This window comes from Nicotiana tabacum, chromosome 6, assembly GCF_000715075.1.
Source record: "Nicotiana tabacum cultivar K326 chromosome 6, ASM71507v2, whole genome shotgun sequence".
Classification (NCBI taxonomy): domain Eukaryota; kingdom Viridiplantae; phylum Streptophyta; class Magnoliopsida; order Solanales; family Solanaceae; genus Nicotiana; species Nicotiana tabacum.
Window position 1 is genome coordinate 1,450,779 of NC_134085.1, and position 20,060 is coordinate 1,470,838.

The 20,060-nt window shown below is 35.7% G+C and overlaps 1 protein-coding gene and 1 non-coding gene across 5 annotated transcripts; one reads left to right on the plus strand and one right to left on the minus strand.

Annotated features, from left to right (window-relative positions):
* Positions 1 to 939: 939 nt before the first annotated feature.
* LOC107817192 (uncharacterized) lies at positions 940 to 9,957 on the minus strand. Of its 4 annotated transcripts, none has more exons than XM_016642975.2 (7): positions 9,673 to 9,957; positions 7,507 to 8,082; positions 5,353 to 6,606; positions 5,202 to 5,272; positions 1,752 to 2,218; positions 1,496 to 1,619; positions 940 to 1,408 (listed from the first exon to the last, which is right to left on the minus strand). In XM_016642975.2, exons 1-5 carry the CDS (start codon positions 9,775 to 9,777, stop codon positions 1,894 to 1,896), a joined length of 2,331 nt encoding a protein of 776 aa, XP_016498461.2. In that variant the 5' UTR covers positions 9,778 to 9,957; the 3' UTR covers positions 940 to 1,408; positions 1,496 to 1,619; positions 1,752 to 1,893. The 4 variants fall into 4 exon arrangements, with proteins under 4 accessions (XP_016498461.2, XP_016498460.2, XP_016498458.2 ...); XM_016642974.2 differs by having other exon boundaries at positions 1,496 to 1,660; XM_016642972.2 differs by having other exon boundaries at positions 1,496 to 2,218.
* Positions 9,958 to 10,451: 494 nt separating this feature from the next.
* Positions 10,452 to 10,553, plus strand: LOC142182455 (U6 spliceosomal RNA). The gene has a single exon (XR_012711276.1). It is a non-coding gene; the product is annotated as a U6 spliceosomal RNA (small nuclear RNA).
* Positions 10,554 to 20,060: the final 9,507 nt, after the last annotated feature.

The window sequence follows — 20,060 nt, forward strand, 5'->3', positions numbered from 1 at the left end:
AAGGCCTATTTATAATACTAATTCACCTAATCTATTAGTTGTCATACACCTAATTACACCTACTATACAACTCATATACATGTGCTAGCTATGATGTAGTACATGTGTATACATGTGCTACACAACTTGTATTACACCTACTATACAACTCATATACATGTGCTAGCTATGATGTAGTACATGTGTATACATGTGCTAGACAACTTGTATGTCAACACTCCCCCTCAAGTTGGAGCATATATATTGATCATGCCCAACTTGTTACAGATATATTCAACTCCAGCCTAGTCCTGACTGAACCAGTAAATTGTGCAGATGTGGAAGTGAGGTTTGCTGTAAATTGTGACTAAGGTGACCATCCATTCAGCTTTCAATTATCACACATGTAAACATGTTCTGCATAGTAGAGATGGTTTTTGTATTAATGCAGATTCCAATAAATTTCTTGCTTATTGTTCAAAGTTGATGCTAATGTTGTCAATGTGGTACTTCTAAACAAACACCATATTTGATAGAAAATTCATCTCCCAAATCACCTTCCTCCTTTCTTTTATTAAAACAAACAAGGAAATTGAAACTCCTTCATTTTTTCCTTACCTAATCGCCAAAAAGGGGTCAAATCACAACAACAACAAAAAAAAGGTAGCACGGTGCACAAAGTATCTCACATTCCTACAGGGGTCCTGGGAAGAGCCGCACCCCAAGGGGTATGATGTAACCAGTCCACCCTAATGCAAGTATTAGTGATTGCTTCCACAGCTCGAGCGTGTAACCTATAGATCACACAAAGATAACTTTACCGATGCTCCAAGGCTCCCCTTCGGTCAAATCACAGTTGACACAAAATATTTCCCATGAGATACACTGTATAGACCAGCATAAAGTTGAAAGTATAATCAGCAAAATGAGCAAATGGGTATCAAGAGTTTTGGCAAATTAGCCTGCAATTGCAACACATTTTACTCATTTTATTGGGTCCAGCTGAAAGACAGGGTTACAATCTTTTGTCATCTCTTTAACTTAACATGACAGAATCAGTAGGAGAAGAAAAGGGAAAATTACTCTAAACACTCATAACTGAATCTCACATTCCAAAGCATTTGATAGAAACTTTACAGGAATGTACACAACAAAAGCACTAAGGATGGTGGGATATTAGACAAGCTTTGCACCTTTTAAGCATGAAATCCTATAATAGAAGTTTCTTATGGTCAACCTCGACGAACCATACGACTCATAATTTCCTTGGTTCTCCCTCTGACGGAGTGTATTTCTGATTAGCAAATGAAGCTGTCAGCTTAAAAACCTTTTTCGCGATGTTTGTTGTGCATCAAAAGGCGAGAGCAGATCAGGTTGAAGATCCTGTAGTAGACACCTTCAAGCTCCTTTATAAAAACTTCAGGGTGCTCTAGAGAAAATGAAATGAAAAAGATGAGATTAATAAAAAAGAGAAGCATGAAACAAGAATGAATGCATCAGTAAAAGCATCTCGTACCTCGATCCAAGTTAAGTTCAGCAAGCCAGTTGACCATTATACTCTAATATACCTCAATCAAGATGTAATATCAGCTTAATCATGTTGAAGAGGCAAGTTTCGTGGATTTTATGGCCATCGCCGCCTTAATAAGGAAAACAGAAAGCTCCACTAACTTGTTAGGATCTGACTTCCACGCATATCAGTCTTAAGATTTTACCCTAATTAAATGAGGTTGCAGACATTAAATAAGAACCTTATTTAACAATTTCCTTACATGCACTGAGGAAGCGTCGTCGAAAGTTCATTGTACAGCAATTGTCCAGCAGGCCATCTCCAAACATATGTCCAGTGTCAATTCAATGAAGCTCAACTCGCCAGTTCTCTTTCCAAGGAGAAGTCTTTAAGTTAATTCAAGTTTAGTTCCTTTTCATGACTTTCCAAGATTTCCTCTTCCTTTTCCACCTTAACAATGCCATCTTGTCACATTTCAACATACGATATTGTTGCCGATGCTTTAGCCAGGAAGAGTAGTCCTTTCCTTGCTTGCACTCAATAAAATCAGCTAAGTCATCAAAATCAGGGACTCGTTCAGAACGCCCTAGTCTGCACTTAAGAAATATCTTCCCGTTGGTTGTTTCCTCCGTTTCCTCTTCCATTTCCTCCGTTTCCTCTTCCATTGCTTCAAAATTTTCTTTGCTGTAAAGCAAAGAGGTGCTTATCTTTGAGCTATCTTCCTTTCTTCTATGGTTATCAGTTAGTAGAATAAGGTAAATGGGTGGATTAAAGGAGGGAGGTAAGAGGTAAGCATGAATAAGATAACTACCAACTACAAAATCATGTATGCAACAGCCAAAACTTCATTTAAAAATGGAAAAAACATAAAATTTAAGAAGCAACTACTTTGTCCAGAGTTTTCCTAGTCCTCCAAATGGTTATATGTTATATATTTTTAAAAAAAAGATCAGATATTTAAGCTTGCAAATTTGAAACTGAACATGCGTAATTTAAAAGAACAAACATTGCACTAATCATAATATTATGAAGTAATACAGACACCATGCCCACTTACAACGAAGCATACTACAGCGAAAACTATCAACAAGAAAAGACAGAAGTATATGATCATAAAAGGAACGAAACCAGCTTGAAGTCTTGAACACATAACTACACTATCATTGTGTTCTTTCTAATGATGTAAATAATTATATTGATATGGTAGGAATAATTCCACATAAAATTTTACAAAATAGTACAGAATCTCAAACCTTAAATTATAATTCTCAACAAACAGAATCCATTCATGTATACTGCACCGGAAGTGTCAAAAATAATTTGTACAACGTATTTTCTACTCGTTTTGAGAAGGAAGGTATTTTCAACTCTTCCAAACGATCTTCTATCCCTTCCTTTCTATATTTACCACATGGACACTACCATGCTTTTCTTCTCAGCCTTTTCCTCCTTATTTTCCATCATAACATGATATCTGACATCACCACTTCAATAATTTCCACATAACACGCCATAGCTTCTATGTTATCAGACAGTAAAATAACAAACAATAGACTTCTTTTTCTTGCTCTCTAGCACATTTACCAACTTATGTAAACAGTTTTTTTTTTCATTTCAAGTATCATGCATTTAGAATGGATCTCAAGTTGTTGTCCCCTCAAAAAAGCAAATCTTGTCAGCACCCTAAGTATCCAGAGTGGAGTGTCCAAAATCCATTTCCTTCAGTTTTAAGAATCTTGAAGATACATCCCTCTGCCCTTTTCATCTCCAACTATCACTATCCATATGTTAGATTCTCTGCTGATGAGCAACCAAGCAACTTTCTTGATCTTAACAGATTCCTCTGAATTTTAGGTCCATAGGATTCACCCTTCCAATTTATTTGCAGAACTGCTGATGTCTGCTAGCAAGAAATATCGAATACAATCCGAAGTACTTCACAGAAGGCAACATCTCAGCCACTATATATGTTTTCATAAACCGATTCCTAGCTCTTTTGCCTGGTTTCAAGCATTTCCGTAGAAACTATCCCACATTTTCCTAATATTCCTTCATAAAGCTACTCTACACCGCAATCTGATATGAAATGGGCCAAAATGGACCAAAATGATCTTAATGATTTTTGGATGAAGAAAATGATCTTAATGATTCATATAGCCGACTTTCACTAGTCTAGGATTGTGGAATATTAGTAGTCATAGTATGTTTAATTATTTCTCTGCAGTAAGGAGAATATGACTATGTTGCCGTCACTTCTGCTGCGGCAGTTCCCCTTTAGAGTTGGTGTCGACTTTCTGTATGAATTACTCAATTTTTTGGATACTTGAGTTTGCAAACCTCAGTTTTTGAGTTTTTTTTAAATAACAAAAGGTGTTTATTGAATTATTGCAACCCCCCCCCCCCCCCAAAAAAAAAAAAAAAGCAACTTCTTTTGAAGATTTTCCACACTCGGGCTTCCAAATTTTTCAAAAACTTGAAAACTTGTTCTTTTCCCGAAAACAGGTCAAATACACACTTTCTCCAAAAAAACTCAAAAGTTGAGCTTTTGAAAAGCTTCAAACAAATGCCAGCTTGAGCGAGGAATCTCTAGGAAACAATGTGAAGTGGTTTCACCCATGAGCCTTTCATTAACAATCTCAATAGAATATTAGAGTACTACATTTCAAATTTTCAAATGAAAAAAAATACATCCAGTATAATACCAGCTTGGTACTACAATACCAGACAAAAATTACAGCTAGATAGATGTACAGAAAGATAAAAATTCATCCTAAATTACATATCGTCAGTTCAGTATTTCTGTAGAGTTGCGGCTAATTTTTATCTTGGGAGTCTTGGAGGCCCACTATTTCTACTTTTATGGGCCAAATATAAGCTCACTCCTGTGGGATTAAGTTGTTTCTCAGTAGAATGATTTTGGAGAAAGCTAATCCTATACTATATGATCACAATATCACTTTTAATAATTCAACTCTTCTCCAAATTTGTTTTTCCTTTATTAATTTTCATTCTTTGATGGTTCTAGCTCTCACACAAAGATAACTCATAAGAAAGTTAATTTGAAATAAATGATATATAGCGCATGACAGGAAAAACTATAATCCTCATAAACAAAAGTTCAAAAAATTAAAAGAAAATCTGAGCACATGTTTGATGCCAGAAAAGAACATCTGCTCAGGAAAATAGATCAAAACCCCAGTAAAGCGAACACATCAAAACTTTTAAAATGGTATTAGTTTTCCACAGAGAAGAACAGAAAATAAGGAATTGCATTTTTTATAGGCATCTGAGAAAATAAGGAATATGAACAACATAATAGATTTTTCTTTTTCTTTTTTTTTTAACATACAAGTAAGACATCAAAAGGCAGGACTGAATTGAGTTCTCTACATCGGAATATCTACTTATGAATAAATCTAACGGCAATATAGAGGTAAGGCAGATTGGACAGAAAGTGTGTATAATATCTACATAAAACAGGCCATACAATAAACCTCTGATGGTTCAAAAGGCTGGTCAGTCAGCATGGAAGCGTGAGAGTAAATTAGAAGTTATACGACGGAAGGTACATACATGAGCCTTTATGCCAACAGAGTAAGCCACATTTCATGCAAATGCAGATATAGTACAAGAAAACAAGAAAAGTGGAAGTAAAACGTGAATGGGGCTTCAAGCTCGTGAATGATACAGAGTGATGGCACTATATTGATACCTTGAACGCAGGGCCCTTGCCTTCTGGAACTTTGATGCAACCACAAGGCTAGATCTCTTGTCCACTACAGCCTGTATTATGAACTAACAGCTTAAAATACAGTAACTGTAAGCAATATATTCTTTCAAGAGCAAAAGGAATTAAACCTGACCTCCTGGATTCTAATAGCAGATAATCCAGATGATGAAACGGAGTCTGGAGTTGGACCAACTAGTGACTGGAGTATATCCAAATTACCTTCTTCAAAGATGAATAAATTCAGCAGAGCTATAATAGTAAACAAGCAGCCTTTTGCTAAACAATCAAGCCTCTTAAAGAAACTGACTGAGAGCAATCCTGCAAAATGCAAAAACATCATCTTGGAAACTCTGTGCTTCTCAGAGTCTATCTCCGTCATTTGGCATAACAAATTTTGGACTGAACTGTCTATGTTGACATTTCTGAAACAGTCAATTATTCCCAAGATAGAATTGTATTCCCCACAGGATGAAAAATCTTGTAAGGTTTTTGAACGATCAGAATTCAAATTGCATCTCAGGCACCAGACAACTTGTAACAAAGAGGAGCTCATTAGCTTCAGTATACAAACCAAAAGACAAATATCTTGCAGACTTGTATCCACAATTGTATTCTCCTCGAAACTGTCCGAAGCTCTTAAAATTAGGCAACTTAAGGCTGAGAAAATCTCATCTTGGCAGCATTTGTCTAGAATATACCGACTCTCGTTCACATAAGTTATACAGGAACTTGTCAGGTCGGATTTCATTTCAGAAGAAAGTTTAAGAAAGTGAGATTGTGATGAATCCTCAAACTTTAAAATCAAATTATTGATCTCCTTTCTTGTGCTTGCTAATATACACAAATCAAAAAGGGACTGGATTTCCTTCCCTTCTGCACCTTTGACAGACATATGACTTACAAATGAAGATCGACGGTTGATTTGCAACAGGGGCATATGCTTCATGTACAAAGCTACTGACTTTTCAAACAGAGCGAGAAAGTAATTGATAGGTCTATCATTTGTGTTAAGGTTCTGCATATCCACCAGCAAAAAGGAGGCCTCGTAAACCATTGAAATCAAATGTGCTTGCATTAGTTTGGGTGCAGAAAGACTGATGGGGTTGAGGAGCAATGCTACGGCCGCGGTCGGACTCAATTCTAGAGCTTTCAATGAGAATTTTAAATATTCATTGTTTACCAATAATATTCTGTTAAGATGATTTCCAGACCTATGCTCATCAGACCATGATATTAAGAAGTACCTAGAGAAAACTTCCATTACTATTCCTATTTCTCCCTGACTTGGCTGAGGTGTAAATATTATTTCCGCAGAAGAAGCTAGAGAATCAATAAGCTTAAAGAAATGTCTCAACTGTCCATGCACCAGAAGCTCATCCACAAAAACCTGCATACATGTAATTTCCTCCGTATTAAGGGGGTAAATTATACGTCCTAAGTGAAGTACACAACATGAGGCAAGTTACAACAATAAATTACAGGATGTACGAATGAAAGAAAAATAAAGAGAGAAATGGAAAACCTAAGAAAGACTGGTGGATGTCACTGGTAATGAAACAAGATAGTTTATAGATCAACAAAAGGCCAAGGTGGTGGTAATACTTGTAACCTCATAGACTCCAAAAAAGAAACAGATATCTTGCAGTGAAAGAACTTCTCTTAGGAAACGCTGAGAAAGTCCATGGCCATTTAAAAAGAAGTCGCATATCATATGCATGCTGACTTCTGTACTCGTGCCTAGCATCCAACCTAAAGACAGTGACCAAACCTTTTTCCCCTTTCCATTCCCTTTCTGTCATGGCTGAATGAATACGACAAGAAACATATCAAACATGGAAGTGTTAAGTAATTTCCTCGCTGTACAGCAACAATTTTAAATAAAATTTGCGCACTTCTCTCCTATATCCAGACACTCATTTTGTTTTCAACCAGCTTTGTGAGAAAACCGTGCTTGTGAGACTTCTTTTTTTGAGATGTCATATAGTATATCCAGAGTCCAGTATTTTAAACTGCAGCTCGCGTCATCAAGCTTTTAGCTTAGACATGCAGCTGAATTAACCCCTACATGCTTCACTCATTAGAGTTTTAATCAATATTTATTCCTTACCTCCCTATTGTACTGCTAGTGATCCAGTAAGTGAAGATAGACTGACTTACTCAAACCTTATAAATGGTGAATCATATTCTACGTTGGCAGACAAGGAAGTACTAAATTTATTTCATGACAAACGAGAAGCACAAATCATGAGCTTTCTATTAACCAACAGGAGATTAATAAGGAAATTACCTCAAACGTTGCACGCAAGAAAGAAGTGTGAAGATCAGATGGCTCAAAGAAATGGAGGGACGCAACAAAGTCCTCTGTGGAGGTCGTTCTGCAATCATTATCCTCGGATGTGCATGCTTGAGAAACTGAATTTTCAAAAGTAATTTCCGTCCTATTTTCAGCCCCAAATGTGTTTATTGAAGATAACTTTCGAAGTAACACCAAAAGGACCTTCCCTTTTTCTAAAAGAAGATTGTGTCTGGACACAAGCAAGGGCAAGGTGACCATACAACACCTCAGCAGCAAATAAAAAATTTCAGCATCTTCGGAGATATTCCGCTGCAAATCACCTTGTCTAAGATCATTCGCAGAGATATCACGGGAAGCAGAGGATAAATAGTCAAACCTATCATACACTTCTTCAAATAATACACCAGAGAGGGTTTCTATATCTTCTGATGACGCCTTAAACCCATTGTGATCAATTTCCATACCCAATTCATCAAAACCAAGATTGTATGTTGGACTTTGTAGTGGGTTCAAGGAGAAATGGACAAGCAGAGAATACAAACTCTTAAAGACATGTAATCTCACACCCTGCAAGATGGTAGAATGGGGCTCAGTAAGTTAGAGGCAAAAGAGAAAAATGAAATAATATATCAACTGTAGATTAGTTTAGCCAAAACATCTTAGTACAAACAAGCAATTTAGAGAAGATGTTGGAAAAAAAAAGTACTTAATGAGGCATTAGTGTACATTTAAAATCAGTAAATTTGTAGACTCCCAGTATCAAATGCCAGTAGTATTGGAAGTCAACTGAAGACTTGACTCTCACATTGTTTCACCTTTAATTCCAATTTTACCAGTTTGTCTTATCGCACAATTTTATCTGATTTTCTTTTTGATAGGCTTTCCGCACAATATATTTTTTCCTCTATTCTTTTTTTCCATATATTGTATGTCATGTTTGGTGTACATTCACACTCATTCCATATTTCTAAGAGTTCTGCACTTTCTTCTCCAATTTCTCTAGGGAGTAGAGCATTGCAACTGAATCTTACAAGAGTTGTAATTTGCAATTAAAAATCGTTAAGATGGCCGACAATGCTGACTGACCTTCAAACAATTAAGCCACAGAAAGGGGTTCAACATTCGTTCATAAAATGAGCTTGTGTCCGCTTTCCATCTTATGCCAAAAAAGTAAATAAACTTAAGCGAGAAAAGATAAACATACTTTTCATAAACCATGAAAGAATCCAAAAACTTCAATTATCAACTTCAAACAGAAAATTCAACACTATTTTCCTACAAAATCCAAATTTAAAGTGTTCCCTAATGCTTCTACCAACAAGCAAATAAATCTACAAAAAAGCTAAACCGAACTGGTCTGCGACAAAAACTTCGAATGAGTCCACTACCTTGTTAAACTTATTCCATCTAAAACCCACAATATTTGATTACTATTTTCTCAACAACTCTAATCAACACGGAACGAAAACAAAGAACACAAATATGCTGCAAACAATCTAAATACACAAGTATATTTAACCTCATTAAACGAGAAATTAAAAAAAGCAGACCAAGAAATAAAACAGAAACAAAACAAAAAATAGGAAAAAAAATAAAAATAACAGTTTCATCAAACAAGAAAATACCAACATGGGCAAGCTTCAAATTAGCTAAATAAATAATTCGCAAGTACAAAAAATACCCAAAATCTCTCAAAGTAACAACCCTTGATTCATTCCCCCCCCCCCCTTTCCACACACACACTCTCTTCCAGATACTCCCCCTCCCCCCATAAGTAAAAGTGAAATATAACGAAAAACAAACAAACAACCCCTCCAAGCAGAAATTAGTGGCAAATCAAGAAATAAAACAGAAACAAAAACCAAAAATAGGAAAAAACCAAAAATAAACAGGTTCATCAAACAACAAAGTACCAACATGGGCAAGCTTCAAATTAGCTAAATAAATAATTCGCAAGTACAAAATACCCAAAATCTTCTCAAAGTAACAACCTTTGATCACCCCACCCCCACTCCCCCACACCCCCACACCCCACACACACTCTTTTCGCTACCCCCTCCCCCCACAAGAAGTAAAAGGGAAATTTAAAAAAATAAACAACCCTTCTAAGAAAAAATTAAGAAAAAAAAGAGAAAAAAATTAAGAAAGTAAAAGCACCTGTGGCTGTTGAAGGAGTGAGATAAGATGGTGGAAAACGCCAGAAGCACATAGGGTTTCTTCTTGAAAATGGTTACAGCTCTTCGATCTTCTAGTTGAAACCATGGTTGAAGGACGTATGAGCAGAAATCAAGGGAATCTATTTCACCCTAAAGATGAATTTACCCTTTAGGACGATTTGGCGCGAAAAACGATGTATATGCTACTATATGAATTGCCTGAATTGTTTCTTGTTTTTGTCCTATAAATATTTTTAAAATGTGTGTTCTGAAATAAGCTGAAAAAAATTGTGTGATTATAAATTGTTTTATTAAAAGTAAAATAAAAGGTTTTAAATTAAATAATTTTTAAATAAAAAGTTATAATTTTTTTGGGATAAATTAAAAAAGAAAGTATGACAAATAAATTGGAATCGGTAGAGAACAAAATTTCAAATGACGTATGTGATTGGTCATACATCGTGGTTATATAGATATTTTTTATAGATAATTCTTCGCTGGTGAGATATGAAGATTAGTTGGATTTATTCTTTCTTTTTTATCGACGAGTAATTAATTGATCACTGACAGGGTTAGGGTCCTTAGTTTCATTTGGAAAGAAGAAAGAAAAAGGAAAAACATTACAAGGACCTATTAAGTTAAATAGTTAACGAGTATGCCATTCAAATAATTGCATAAACAATATTGATGAATCTTGTAAGTTGATGAATTCTTTAATACATATTAGATACAAACACATTGAAATACGAATACATTGTGGAATCATATAGTTGAAATTTTGTCCCTTCGGGGATATCTGATAAAATTGGAACGATACAGAGAAGATTAGCATAGCCCTGACCAAGGATGACATGCACAAATCAAGAAATGATCCAAATTTTTTATACATTGATTAGTTTCCTCTTTATCACTGAAAAAGTTAAAGAGAAATCCTATATCTAAAAAAAATCCCTAGACTACCTCAACTAATTTCTCTAGCCATATCCAATCCAAACATGGATACTGATATGGAGATGGTTTTAATTCCTCCTAAACCACAGGACATTACCATAGATTATACCCCAAAACTTCTGAAAATCAACAAACCTCCTTTAAAGACAAATTAATTGAGGGAGAGGAGGGGACGAACATCATAATTGAAAACATTATCCCTCTATCCAACGACATTCACACTTCCTTCTCGCCAAGACATACAAATGATAATACATCGGGGAAAAGAAAAAATTTCCTCTCTCAAGAGGATAGAAACCGTTGCATATGCCTTGGAAATACTCCATAATCATAAAATTACAAGGTAAACGAACTCTTCACCAAATCCTTAAAAAAAAGTTCAGGAACTGTGGAAAGTAAATGAAAACTTTTCTCTAATAGACCTAGGCTCAGATCTGCCTACTGAATTTTATGACGGGATTATTCTTCAAAAGATTGGTAACTCTATTGGGAGACACCTAAAAATTGATATGTTTACCTTGAAAAAGGTAATAACAATTAGATTTGATTTTGTGGTTCTAAAAATACATGATTTATTTTAATGCTAGTTATTAGGCAGTAAATGCTAGGTGTGAGATTAGAAAATAAGATAAGAGCTTGAAGATAGTATGTTATGCAAACCGAGTGGCCAAGAATCAGGGCTTCGGGGTCGAGCTAAGCGTTAGGCTGTGGGTAATCGTTGAAGGACTAACGGTTCTAAGAGCTTTACTGAGGGCTCTTTATGATCTATGATGAGTAATAAATGAAGAATAATTAATGAAACACAATAAATGTAAGTAATACATCTACCCACCCTTTTTACTAAGTACCCCAAGTATTTGTTTACAAATAATTACAGGCCAATGAAGGAATTACATAAATGAAATACAAAACTAAGAAGCTATTCTATAGGGAGTCTGCAATCAGGTCCAAGTTTCCCAAAGCCTCCAATGGTCTTTCAAACCTCATTTCCATAGACAAATCAGGGTCTAGGTGCATCAAAATTCCCTAAAAGTCTCAAGGACCCCGGGCAATGCTTACACCTAGACTTAGTAGCCAAGCATTGAACCAGTGCAGTATGGAAAGTCAGCCTCAATATGCCAGAGTTTCAAGGGTTCTCAAGAAGATTCCAAGGCAGTACACATACCAGAGGGGGCAGAACTTATTAACTAAGAGTAGAGTGAAAGTGCATGATACATGTTTATTAAAGACTGAACTCAAAAGAAATTGTTTTGAAGGCAATTAGTAACAGAGATTGTTGAAAAGAAGTTGGAATAGTAAACAGAGTTCAAACACTTCAGGATAAGACCACACACAGCAAGTTCATAGAATCTAAATATATTCAGTAATTACACAGGGGTTAAAGGGGTTTGGGGATACACAAACATTGTCTGCAGACACATGACCTCGGCAGGAGTATTAGGACTGGTATGGACATGCTCAGAGATAGTTGGACACTGGCATAATCACAAACCAGTCATAAGCATATAGAGGGGAATAAGGATTTGGGATTCACAAAGTGGTAAGTGCATAGTAGGTAAAGAAAACAATTGTCCAAACATGCTTGAATCACACAAAGGAATACATGAGCTTAAAGGGAGGGGAGTCATACTAGCATGCTTAATTACAAACTCCACAACAAAATCATAAGTAAAAGCAGACTAGAAATAAAAGAAACTGAAACAAGAAAAGAAACATGTTATTGTTGTGGCTGCAAATTAAACTAGGACATACCCATGAAGATAGAAGTAAGCAGAATGAAAGAACCAAAGAGCACCGATGATTAGCCTTGGCTTGCAGCCGGCTAATAGTAATAGAATAACACAGAGATTTTAAATAAGAGAGGGGTTTTTGGAAGCCAAGTGTGTGTCTTGTTTGTGAAAGACTTAGGGTATTTATAGTTGAAAGTAGGTAGTGGAATAATGTAAAAATCTTAGTAGTATACTAATTTAAGAGTAGAATCAATCACTTAGAGAATCAAGGAAGTACTTCCTTGAATTAAGGGAATCAAAGTCAAACGGAAAGATTCAGTACCATATAAGGGGAAAAGGAGGAATCGGTGCATAATTAGACAAGGAAAGTAGCCAGAGTCCACTAGGCATAAAGTAATCGATTAGGACCAAATTTAGAAAGACCAAATTAAGGAAATACTAAGTAAAACCAAGTATAATAGTAAATAAGGTAATAAAATCAGTGAATTCAAATAGACGAGTAGAATTCTAGGGCCTTGATGGAAAATCTTTCAATTACCAACAGTTAAGGAAAATCAGAATCAATCATGAGGGGTCATGATTCTGTGTGTTTCAACATATAAATAGAGACGAATGAATAAAAGTAGCAAACAAAACAAAGTCAATTATATAGGCAGAAAGAAATAAGATATGAGCAAACACAATCATATAGAGGTGATGTAAGTAGGCTAGAGATTCAGCAGGACATATTCGAAGTATGGTGACCACGAGTATGAGCACGTGATTTTTGCTTCATACGAATTACTCTAAAAAAATTCCCAAAATTAGGCTTTTTCTTTAATTATGTGTTATTCTAGGAGTTACTTTTCGATTTTCCTGATTGTTTGCGTATCTTTGTGTGCATATTTAATTTTATTAAAGCATTAAAAAAATACAAAAAAATATAGCGTCTGCACTTAGGATTTGATTTTACATTTTTTGGTTAATTTAGTAAAATGTTGTTTTTACTAAAAAAAAATAAAAAAAAATTTCACAAAAAATAACGTATTTTTGCATTTTAGTGTTTAATATCAAAATTTTGCGATTTTCTTTTAATTTGGTATTAATTATGTGTAATAATTATTATTTAGAATTAACTAGTATTTTTGATAGGATGATTTGGTTTATAATTTAATTTAGGATTTTAGTCTTATTTTTTTGAAAAAAAAAGGAAGAAAAGAAAAAGAATTAAAAAGAGAGAAAATCAAAATTGGGCTAATATCCCATTTAAATCCTAAGCCCAAACACAAAACCATCCAAACCCATTCGAACCGGCCCAAATAGCCCAGACCCGTCTCCAGCCTCAACCAAACGACGCCATTTCAGGCGTTTTAATCCGGGTCGTTGAATCAGCCTGATCGAACGATCCAAAACCCTCATCACAACCCGACCCGTTCCCACACCCGGACCGCCCCAGTTGAAACCAAAACGACCTCGTTTCCATTTATGATCTAATCAGAGCCGTTGGATTCCAATTATCCAACGGCCCTAATCAAATCAAACGTTCCAATATATCAACCCCCAAACCCGGCCCTTCCCATCTCATTCCCCCCATCTCTTCAGAAACCCAACAGAACGCCACCGTGAACCGCCGCCTTCCGCCCACCGGAAATCGCCTCACGGCGGTTCCGGTGGCCCAAATCACCCCATCTTTACACCATAGCATCCCCTCACCCCCTCTTTCCTAATCCAAAAATATTATCCCTCAAATATCCCTGGAACCCCTCGAATTTCAGATCAAAGATCGGACTCGAACCCTAGTTTACCCAATCGACCCCAAACTGACACCCCATAACCTCCACAACCCCCTCATGCCCAATATATCATTAGTTTCCCTCGAATGTATCCAGAACTCCTCAAATATCGAATCTAAGTTCGAGCCTTAGAATCCTAAAATTCTGGTCAGTGCATGAAGGATCATTTGGTTGGATTTTTGGGCTTATTCAAGCTTGTTTCATCACAAAATAATAACGCTCGTTTGTTCTGCACCAAGAACAAACGTTTGGTATTATTTTGGGTTGATTCAGAGTGCCAAATCCAAGTTTGAGCCTGTCCAGTGAGTTTTTTCCTAGTTTTTGTTTATTTTCATTAGTATTATTCTGATATTCGTCTCCCTCGTCTCTTTTTTTTTCTGGTCAATTTCAATTGAAATTCGATCAGTACTCTGGTATAAATTATTTCACTGTTTGTTTCTGTAGATTGGTTTCGTGGATTTGTTTCGTATAATTGGGATATCAGTAGACTTTGAAATCGTATTTCGTTTAATCACTTAGTCAGAATAGTTAGGATTAGTTCAATAGTTTGGTTTAACCTCTTGTTTAATTATGTTGATAAGAACTGATTAATATAAGTATAATTCAAGTGTTTACCTACTTAAGAAGCTTCTAATAGTGGTAGGGTTGGGATTGCAATAGCTGTTTAAATTAAGAAAGCACTAAGCTAGTGGGTAGTTAAAAATGAAAAGGTGAATTGATAATGGAGGATACACTAAAATGAATGCCTATAAAAAGGCTGAACTTGAGAGGTGTTAAGGGACACGGACAAGAGAACATTCTGAAAGAGACGGACAGACAGAGAGGAGAAGAATTTTGTTTTAAGAGTGATCAAATCACTTCGAAACCACCTAGGAGGAATTAACAGCATATTGAGATTTGAGACCAAGAGAAGTCCGTATCGTTAAGCGCACGAAATCATTAGCCTGATTACTAAAGCTCAAGATTTTTTTGCATCAATATGTAGTACTTTAGATATGAGCAAGAATCAAAAATATATTTTCTTCCTACTAATTAGCAACCATCAAATTAAAGGGCCTTAATTATTCTCCCAATTGGTATGGTAATCCCTTTTAAGGAAACTAAACACAATCGATTTGTAACATTGGGGAACTGGGCCAATCTTAAAACGAAATTGTACCAACCCCGACTAACAGTGAAGAACCCTGTTTTGAAGCAAATAAAAGAAAACTCATGCAACAGGGCCTATCACTTTCATTTCTCATTAATTTTAAATTTCTGGGCCCAAATTGAGCCCAAGCAGAAGGCCCAAATTCTTTAAAGCCTCAGAACCAACACCAATTAGGTTCGACATCGAGTCTGTATCGTGCTCCAGTGATGGCTGAGCAGCAAAAGTTCAGAATGAACCTAAATAGCTAGTCACAACATACAAACAACGCCAAGATTCTGAAATAGAAAACAATTAAGGATACAATTCTTGAGAAACTATACAACATATGATTCTAAATTTTTATGGCCCTAAATTAAATTGAAATGCTGATATTTAAACCTCACGTTGACAAAACTTGTAGAATTTAAAACAACCAAATCTGCTCAATTGACATGCAAGCAACAGTAGATAACTAGTGAATCATTTTCAACATAACTAAACTAACTTGAATTTCCCCTAACACTGATAGTCACCAAACCAGTACATTAGAATCAGGTTCTCTCATGAATTCCAGAAAATCATACTAAAGCTTTCACTATAATCCTTAGACATTTTAAACTCATTCAGGAGCAAATGTAAACATAGAACATGCTTCCCAAATACTTCGAACCATACTGATCTCAAATAAGAATCATGCGTACATGTCCAATTACCTATACATACAACTACTGAACATACATAGCAGAATCATACATACATGTCCAATTACCCATACATATAACTACTGAACATACACAACATTAAATGTGCAAATGATAGCTTAGATAACATCTAAAACTACATATCTATTACAGAATATTAAAGCAGTATGAGAAACAGGGGAAACTAAGTTCAAATGCAGCCTGTATTCAATTAGTATTCCACCTGATTTACATGTTCAACAATCAATCATTATTCAGGGGCTAAGAAGGTACCTGAGATTGAAGGGACAAAGAAATAAAGAAGGATTAGCAATTTTAAACAGCATAAATCGACAGCAGCAACAACACAACCCAAATTCAGCAAATGAAACCAGAAAATTGATTTACAATCCAATGGAACAGTAGTCTTTAACACAATTTGATCAAAACCTTCCAAAAAACTAGTATCAAACCAACTCAAATCCCATCACTGAACATTATTGTTTTCAGAACTTAAAAGAATCAGGAATTACTGAGGCTCAATGGTACAGTAGAGAGTTTTCAGTTGATTTATTGGATTCTTATTTCTAAAAAATCTGTATTTTTCAATACTTCCAGAATATCAGAATGTTCTTCTCCTAGTCGTAGGGACTAGGTGTCATCACGATGGTTCATGAAGGGCGAACCGGGGTCATAACAAATATCTTTATAGCAATTTACCAACGTTTTTCCTCTTCAATTGATATCGAGGTAAGAGCAGAAACCTTGTGGGTTTGGTCAATTCCTAAATTTATTTAAGTCCAAGTCCACTGCAAGGTTTGGTCAAGTAAATTATCGTATGGTATATAGTGCTCAAAGTTGAATGGACTGAATTTATTCTTTAAGGATTATTGTTCACCAACATATAAATTGTTAAATAATTTAATAAACTCTGTCAACGGTTACCATTTCACTAATATAACTTTCTTGGAAGAGGTCGTAACTATTTAACAAAAACTAAAGTTTTTAAGCTGCTGCAAGGGCATTTGTACGTCTCATGAAGAGAAAAAGAAAACAGGGAAAAATGTTTTTCACGAAATTAACTTATTTTATTTGTCATTTTTGGTTCGCGAGGAAAGTGGAAACTTCAAAAATGTCCTACTTTTCCCCATGGGCTTCTTTTAAGTTGTTTGGGGAGAGGGAGTGGGGGAATTGGTTCAACTGAACTCATAACTTTTGACGCGAAATAAAAATTTATATGTAAAAATTCATTAAAATTGCAAAAATAATATTCAATGCTAAAAATATTATAATTGAACCCATAGAATTTAAATCCTGAATCCGCCTATGTTTTTAAGTTATTTGGGGGATTGGATTGGGAATGAGTCTTTATAGATTATTTGCACCCACGTGGTACTTCATCAAAATAAGAGTATATTTATGCCACAATATACAGTAGAATTTGAGATGATGAAATAATAATATGGAACGTATATTGAAATTATTTTGATGGTATAAAAGTATATTTGGTTCTTTTCCGTTTATTCATTGACTTGCTCATTATTTCCAAATAGGAGTAAGAATGTTATGGGTTTTTTTTGGTAATAACTGTGAAATACTACCATTACTTACAAATAATACAGCTAAAGAGCATTGGAGTTACAACCTCTAAACTTGAGGTGTAATCTCTTGGAGCCTCAAAAACCAAAACGACTAATTACAAAAATTTTGCAGTAAAAAATTACACCTACGTGCTCTTTTGGAGCTCTTACTAAGTTCTATATTTTCCTAAAGTTTCTTTTGTATTGTGTGATCGTAACCTCTATATTTACAGTTTTCACCTTAAATATTCCAATTTCTAGCTTTTCATACATGATATATCTCAACTCCAAGAATTGTTGCTACTATCTCTTTTTTAAATTACCTCTAATGTCTTCTTTTGATCCACCGTATTGACTGCAACACTTCTTTCCCTTGTATCTTGATGCCTGACTATGTTTACATCTTGTCCCTCAGCTCTGTTGTCTATCTACATTCATATAACAGATGTCTATGTGTTTCCTCCGGCAAATCATCACATAATTCACACATTGTGGAATCTAGTTGCATCTGCAATTTGCTCAACCTTTCCTTCGTTAGTAATCTTTTGTGACTTGCTAACCACAAAAGGAACCTGTGTCTAGGCATCATCAATAAGCTCCATACCAGGTCTGCCTCCTTCCATCTCTGTACATTGTTCAGTAATGCTTGATAGCTACTTGACACTGAGTATTTCCCATTAGGTGTCAACCAATATGTTATTTGTGGCTTGAATTATTTCCTTGTATTTTTAGAAAACCCATAGTCCCTATAGGTTTAGGAAAACCCATTGTCCTAATAGATTTGGAAAAGGAAAACTTATAGTCCTTGTCAAATTGGGAAACCTTTTTAATATATGTTTGGGACCTTTTGGGATCTATATATAAGGGTTGTAATTGGGGATTCTATAGATTGTATTGTGCTTTTCTTCTCATTCATAGTGGAAAACTCTCTCTGCTTTTGCCCCGAGGATTAGGCTTGGCCGAACCTCATTAAATCCTTGTGTTGATTTTTCTTCTCTATTTGCTTTGTGTGTGATTGTGTGCTAGTTAACCCACGATATTCCGCAACAATTGGTATCAGAGCAAGGTTCGGGTTTCTATACATAATTTAGGGTTAAGATGTCTTCATCATCTTCAACAAAGTACGAAGTAGAGAAATTTGACGGAGGTTCTAGTTTCAGTCTAGGGAAGATTAGGATGAAATCGTCCCTGGTGTTACAAGGATTATGGAAAGCAATTGATAAGGATTTTCCTGAAGATATGAAAGAGACAGAGAAGGAAGACCTGAAGGAGAGGGCTTTGAGTGTGATCTTCATGAGCGTTACAGATAGCGTTCTTCGGGAAATTGCTGAAGAAACTTCTGCAGCAAAGGCATGGAAGAAGCTGGAAGATCTGTATTCTAAGAAATCGCTGACAAACCGCCTCTACCTGAAAAAGAGGTTATACAATCTCCGTATGAACGAAGGTACACCTGTTAAAACTAACCTTGATGAGTTTAATTCAATTATAATGGACCTGAAGAACGTGGATATCAAAATTGAGAGTGAGGGTCAGGCCTTGATTGTGTTATGTTCTTTACCGCAGTCTTATGATACTTTTGCCGATACACTGCTATATGGGAAAGATAGCATTTCACTAGAAGATGTTAGTAATGCACTAAAATCTAAAGAGTTGAAAAAGAGCTTTCCAGACAACAGAATTGAGGGCGAGGGTCTTGTGATTAGAGGAAGAACACAACAAAAGGACTTTAACAGGAAAAAGTCAACCGCAAGATCAAAGTCTAGACCAAGGAAGCAAAACTGTTATGAGTGCGGGGAGCAAGGTCACTACAAGAGAGATTGTCCTAAGCTGAAGGAGAAAAAAGGGAAGCAGAAAATAGATAATTCGGCAAATATTGTTGACACTGGCAATAATTCTGATGATAGTGATTATGTAGGGGAAGTTTGTGCTGTGAGTTCTAGTCATGGGCAAAATTCTTGGGTTCTTGATTCTGGTGCTACTTTCCACATGAGTCCACACAAGAATTGGTTTGCAACTTACAAACAAATGAGTGGGATTGTCTATATGGGAGATGATAATCCATTACCAGTAGAGGGGGTTGTTAACATCAAATTGAGAATGCTCGACGAAATCATCAGAAACATTGAGTGTTGGCATGTTCCTCGGATAAAGAGAAATTTGATTTCTCTTTCGACTTTGGATGATCAAGGGTATAAATTTCACTCCGAGAATGGAATACTTAAAGAGTGTAAAGGCTCCATGGTACTCATGAAGGGTAAACTACATTCTAAATTGTATCATCTTTAGGCCAGTGTAGTTGAAGGGGAAGCTGTTGTAGCTTCTGAGAAAAGTGATCTGAATCAATCTCAGTTGTGGCACTTGCGACTTGGCCATATGAGTGATAATGGATTGTCTTTGTTGAGTAAGCAGAATTTGCTGAATGGGTACAAAAATCAAGCTTTGAATTTTTGTGAGCATTGTGTGTTTGGTAAACATACAAGGATAAAGTTCATCAAGAAGGCCGAGCACAAGACCAGAGACAAGTTAGATTATATACACTCTGACTTG

What these genes read in the sequence shown, in the direction of transcription:
- LOC107817192 (XM_016642975.2), bottom strand. Translation starts at nt 9,777, where the DNA reads ATGGTTTCAACTAGAAGATCGAAGAGCTGTAACCATTTTCAAGAAGAA. An exon ending in TCTTGCGTGCAACGTTTGAG is followed by an intron (nt 6,607 to 7,506) that starts GTAATTTCCTTA and finishes ACATGTATGCAG; the next exon opens with GTTTTTGTGGATGAGCTTCT. An exon ending in GCAAGGGCCCTGCGTTCAAG is followed by an intron (nt 2,219 to 5,201) that starts GTATCAATATAG and finishes TGATAACCATAG; the next exon opens with AAGAAAGGAAGATAGCTCAA.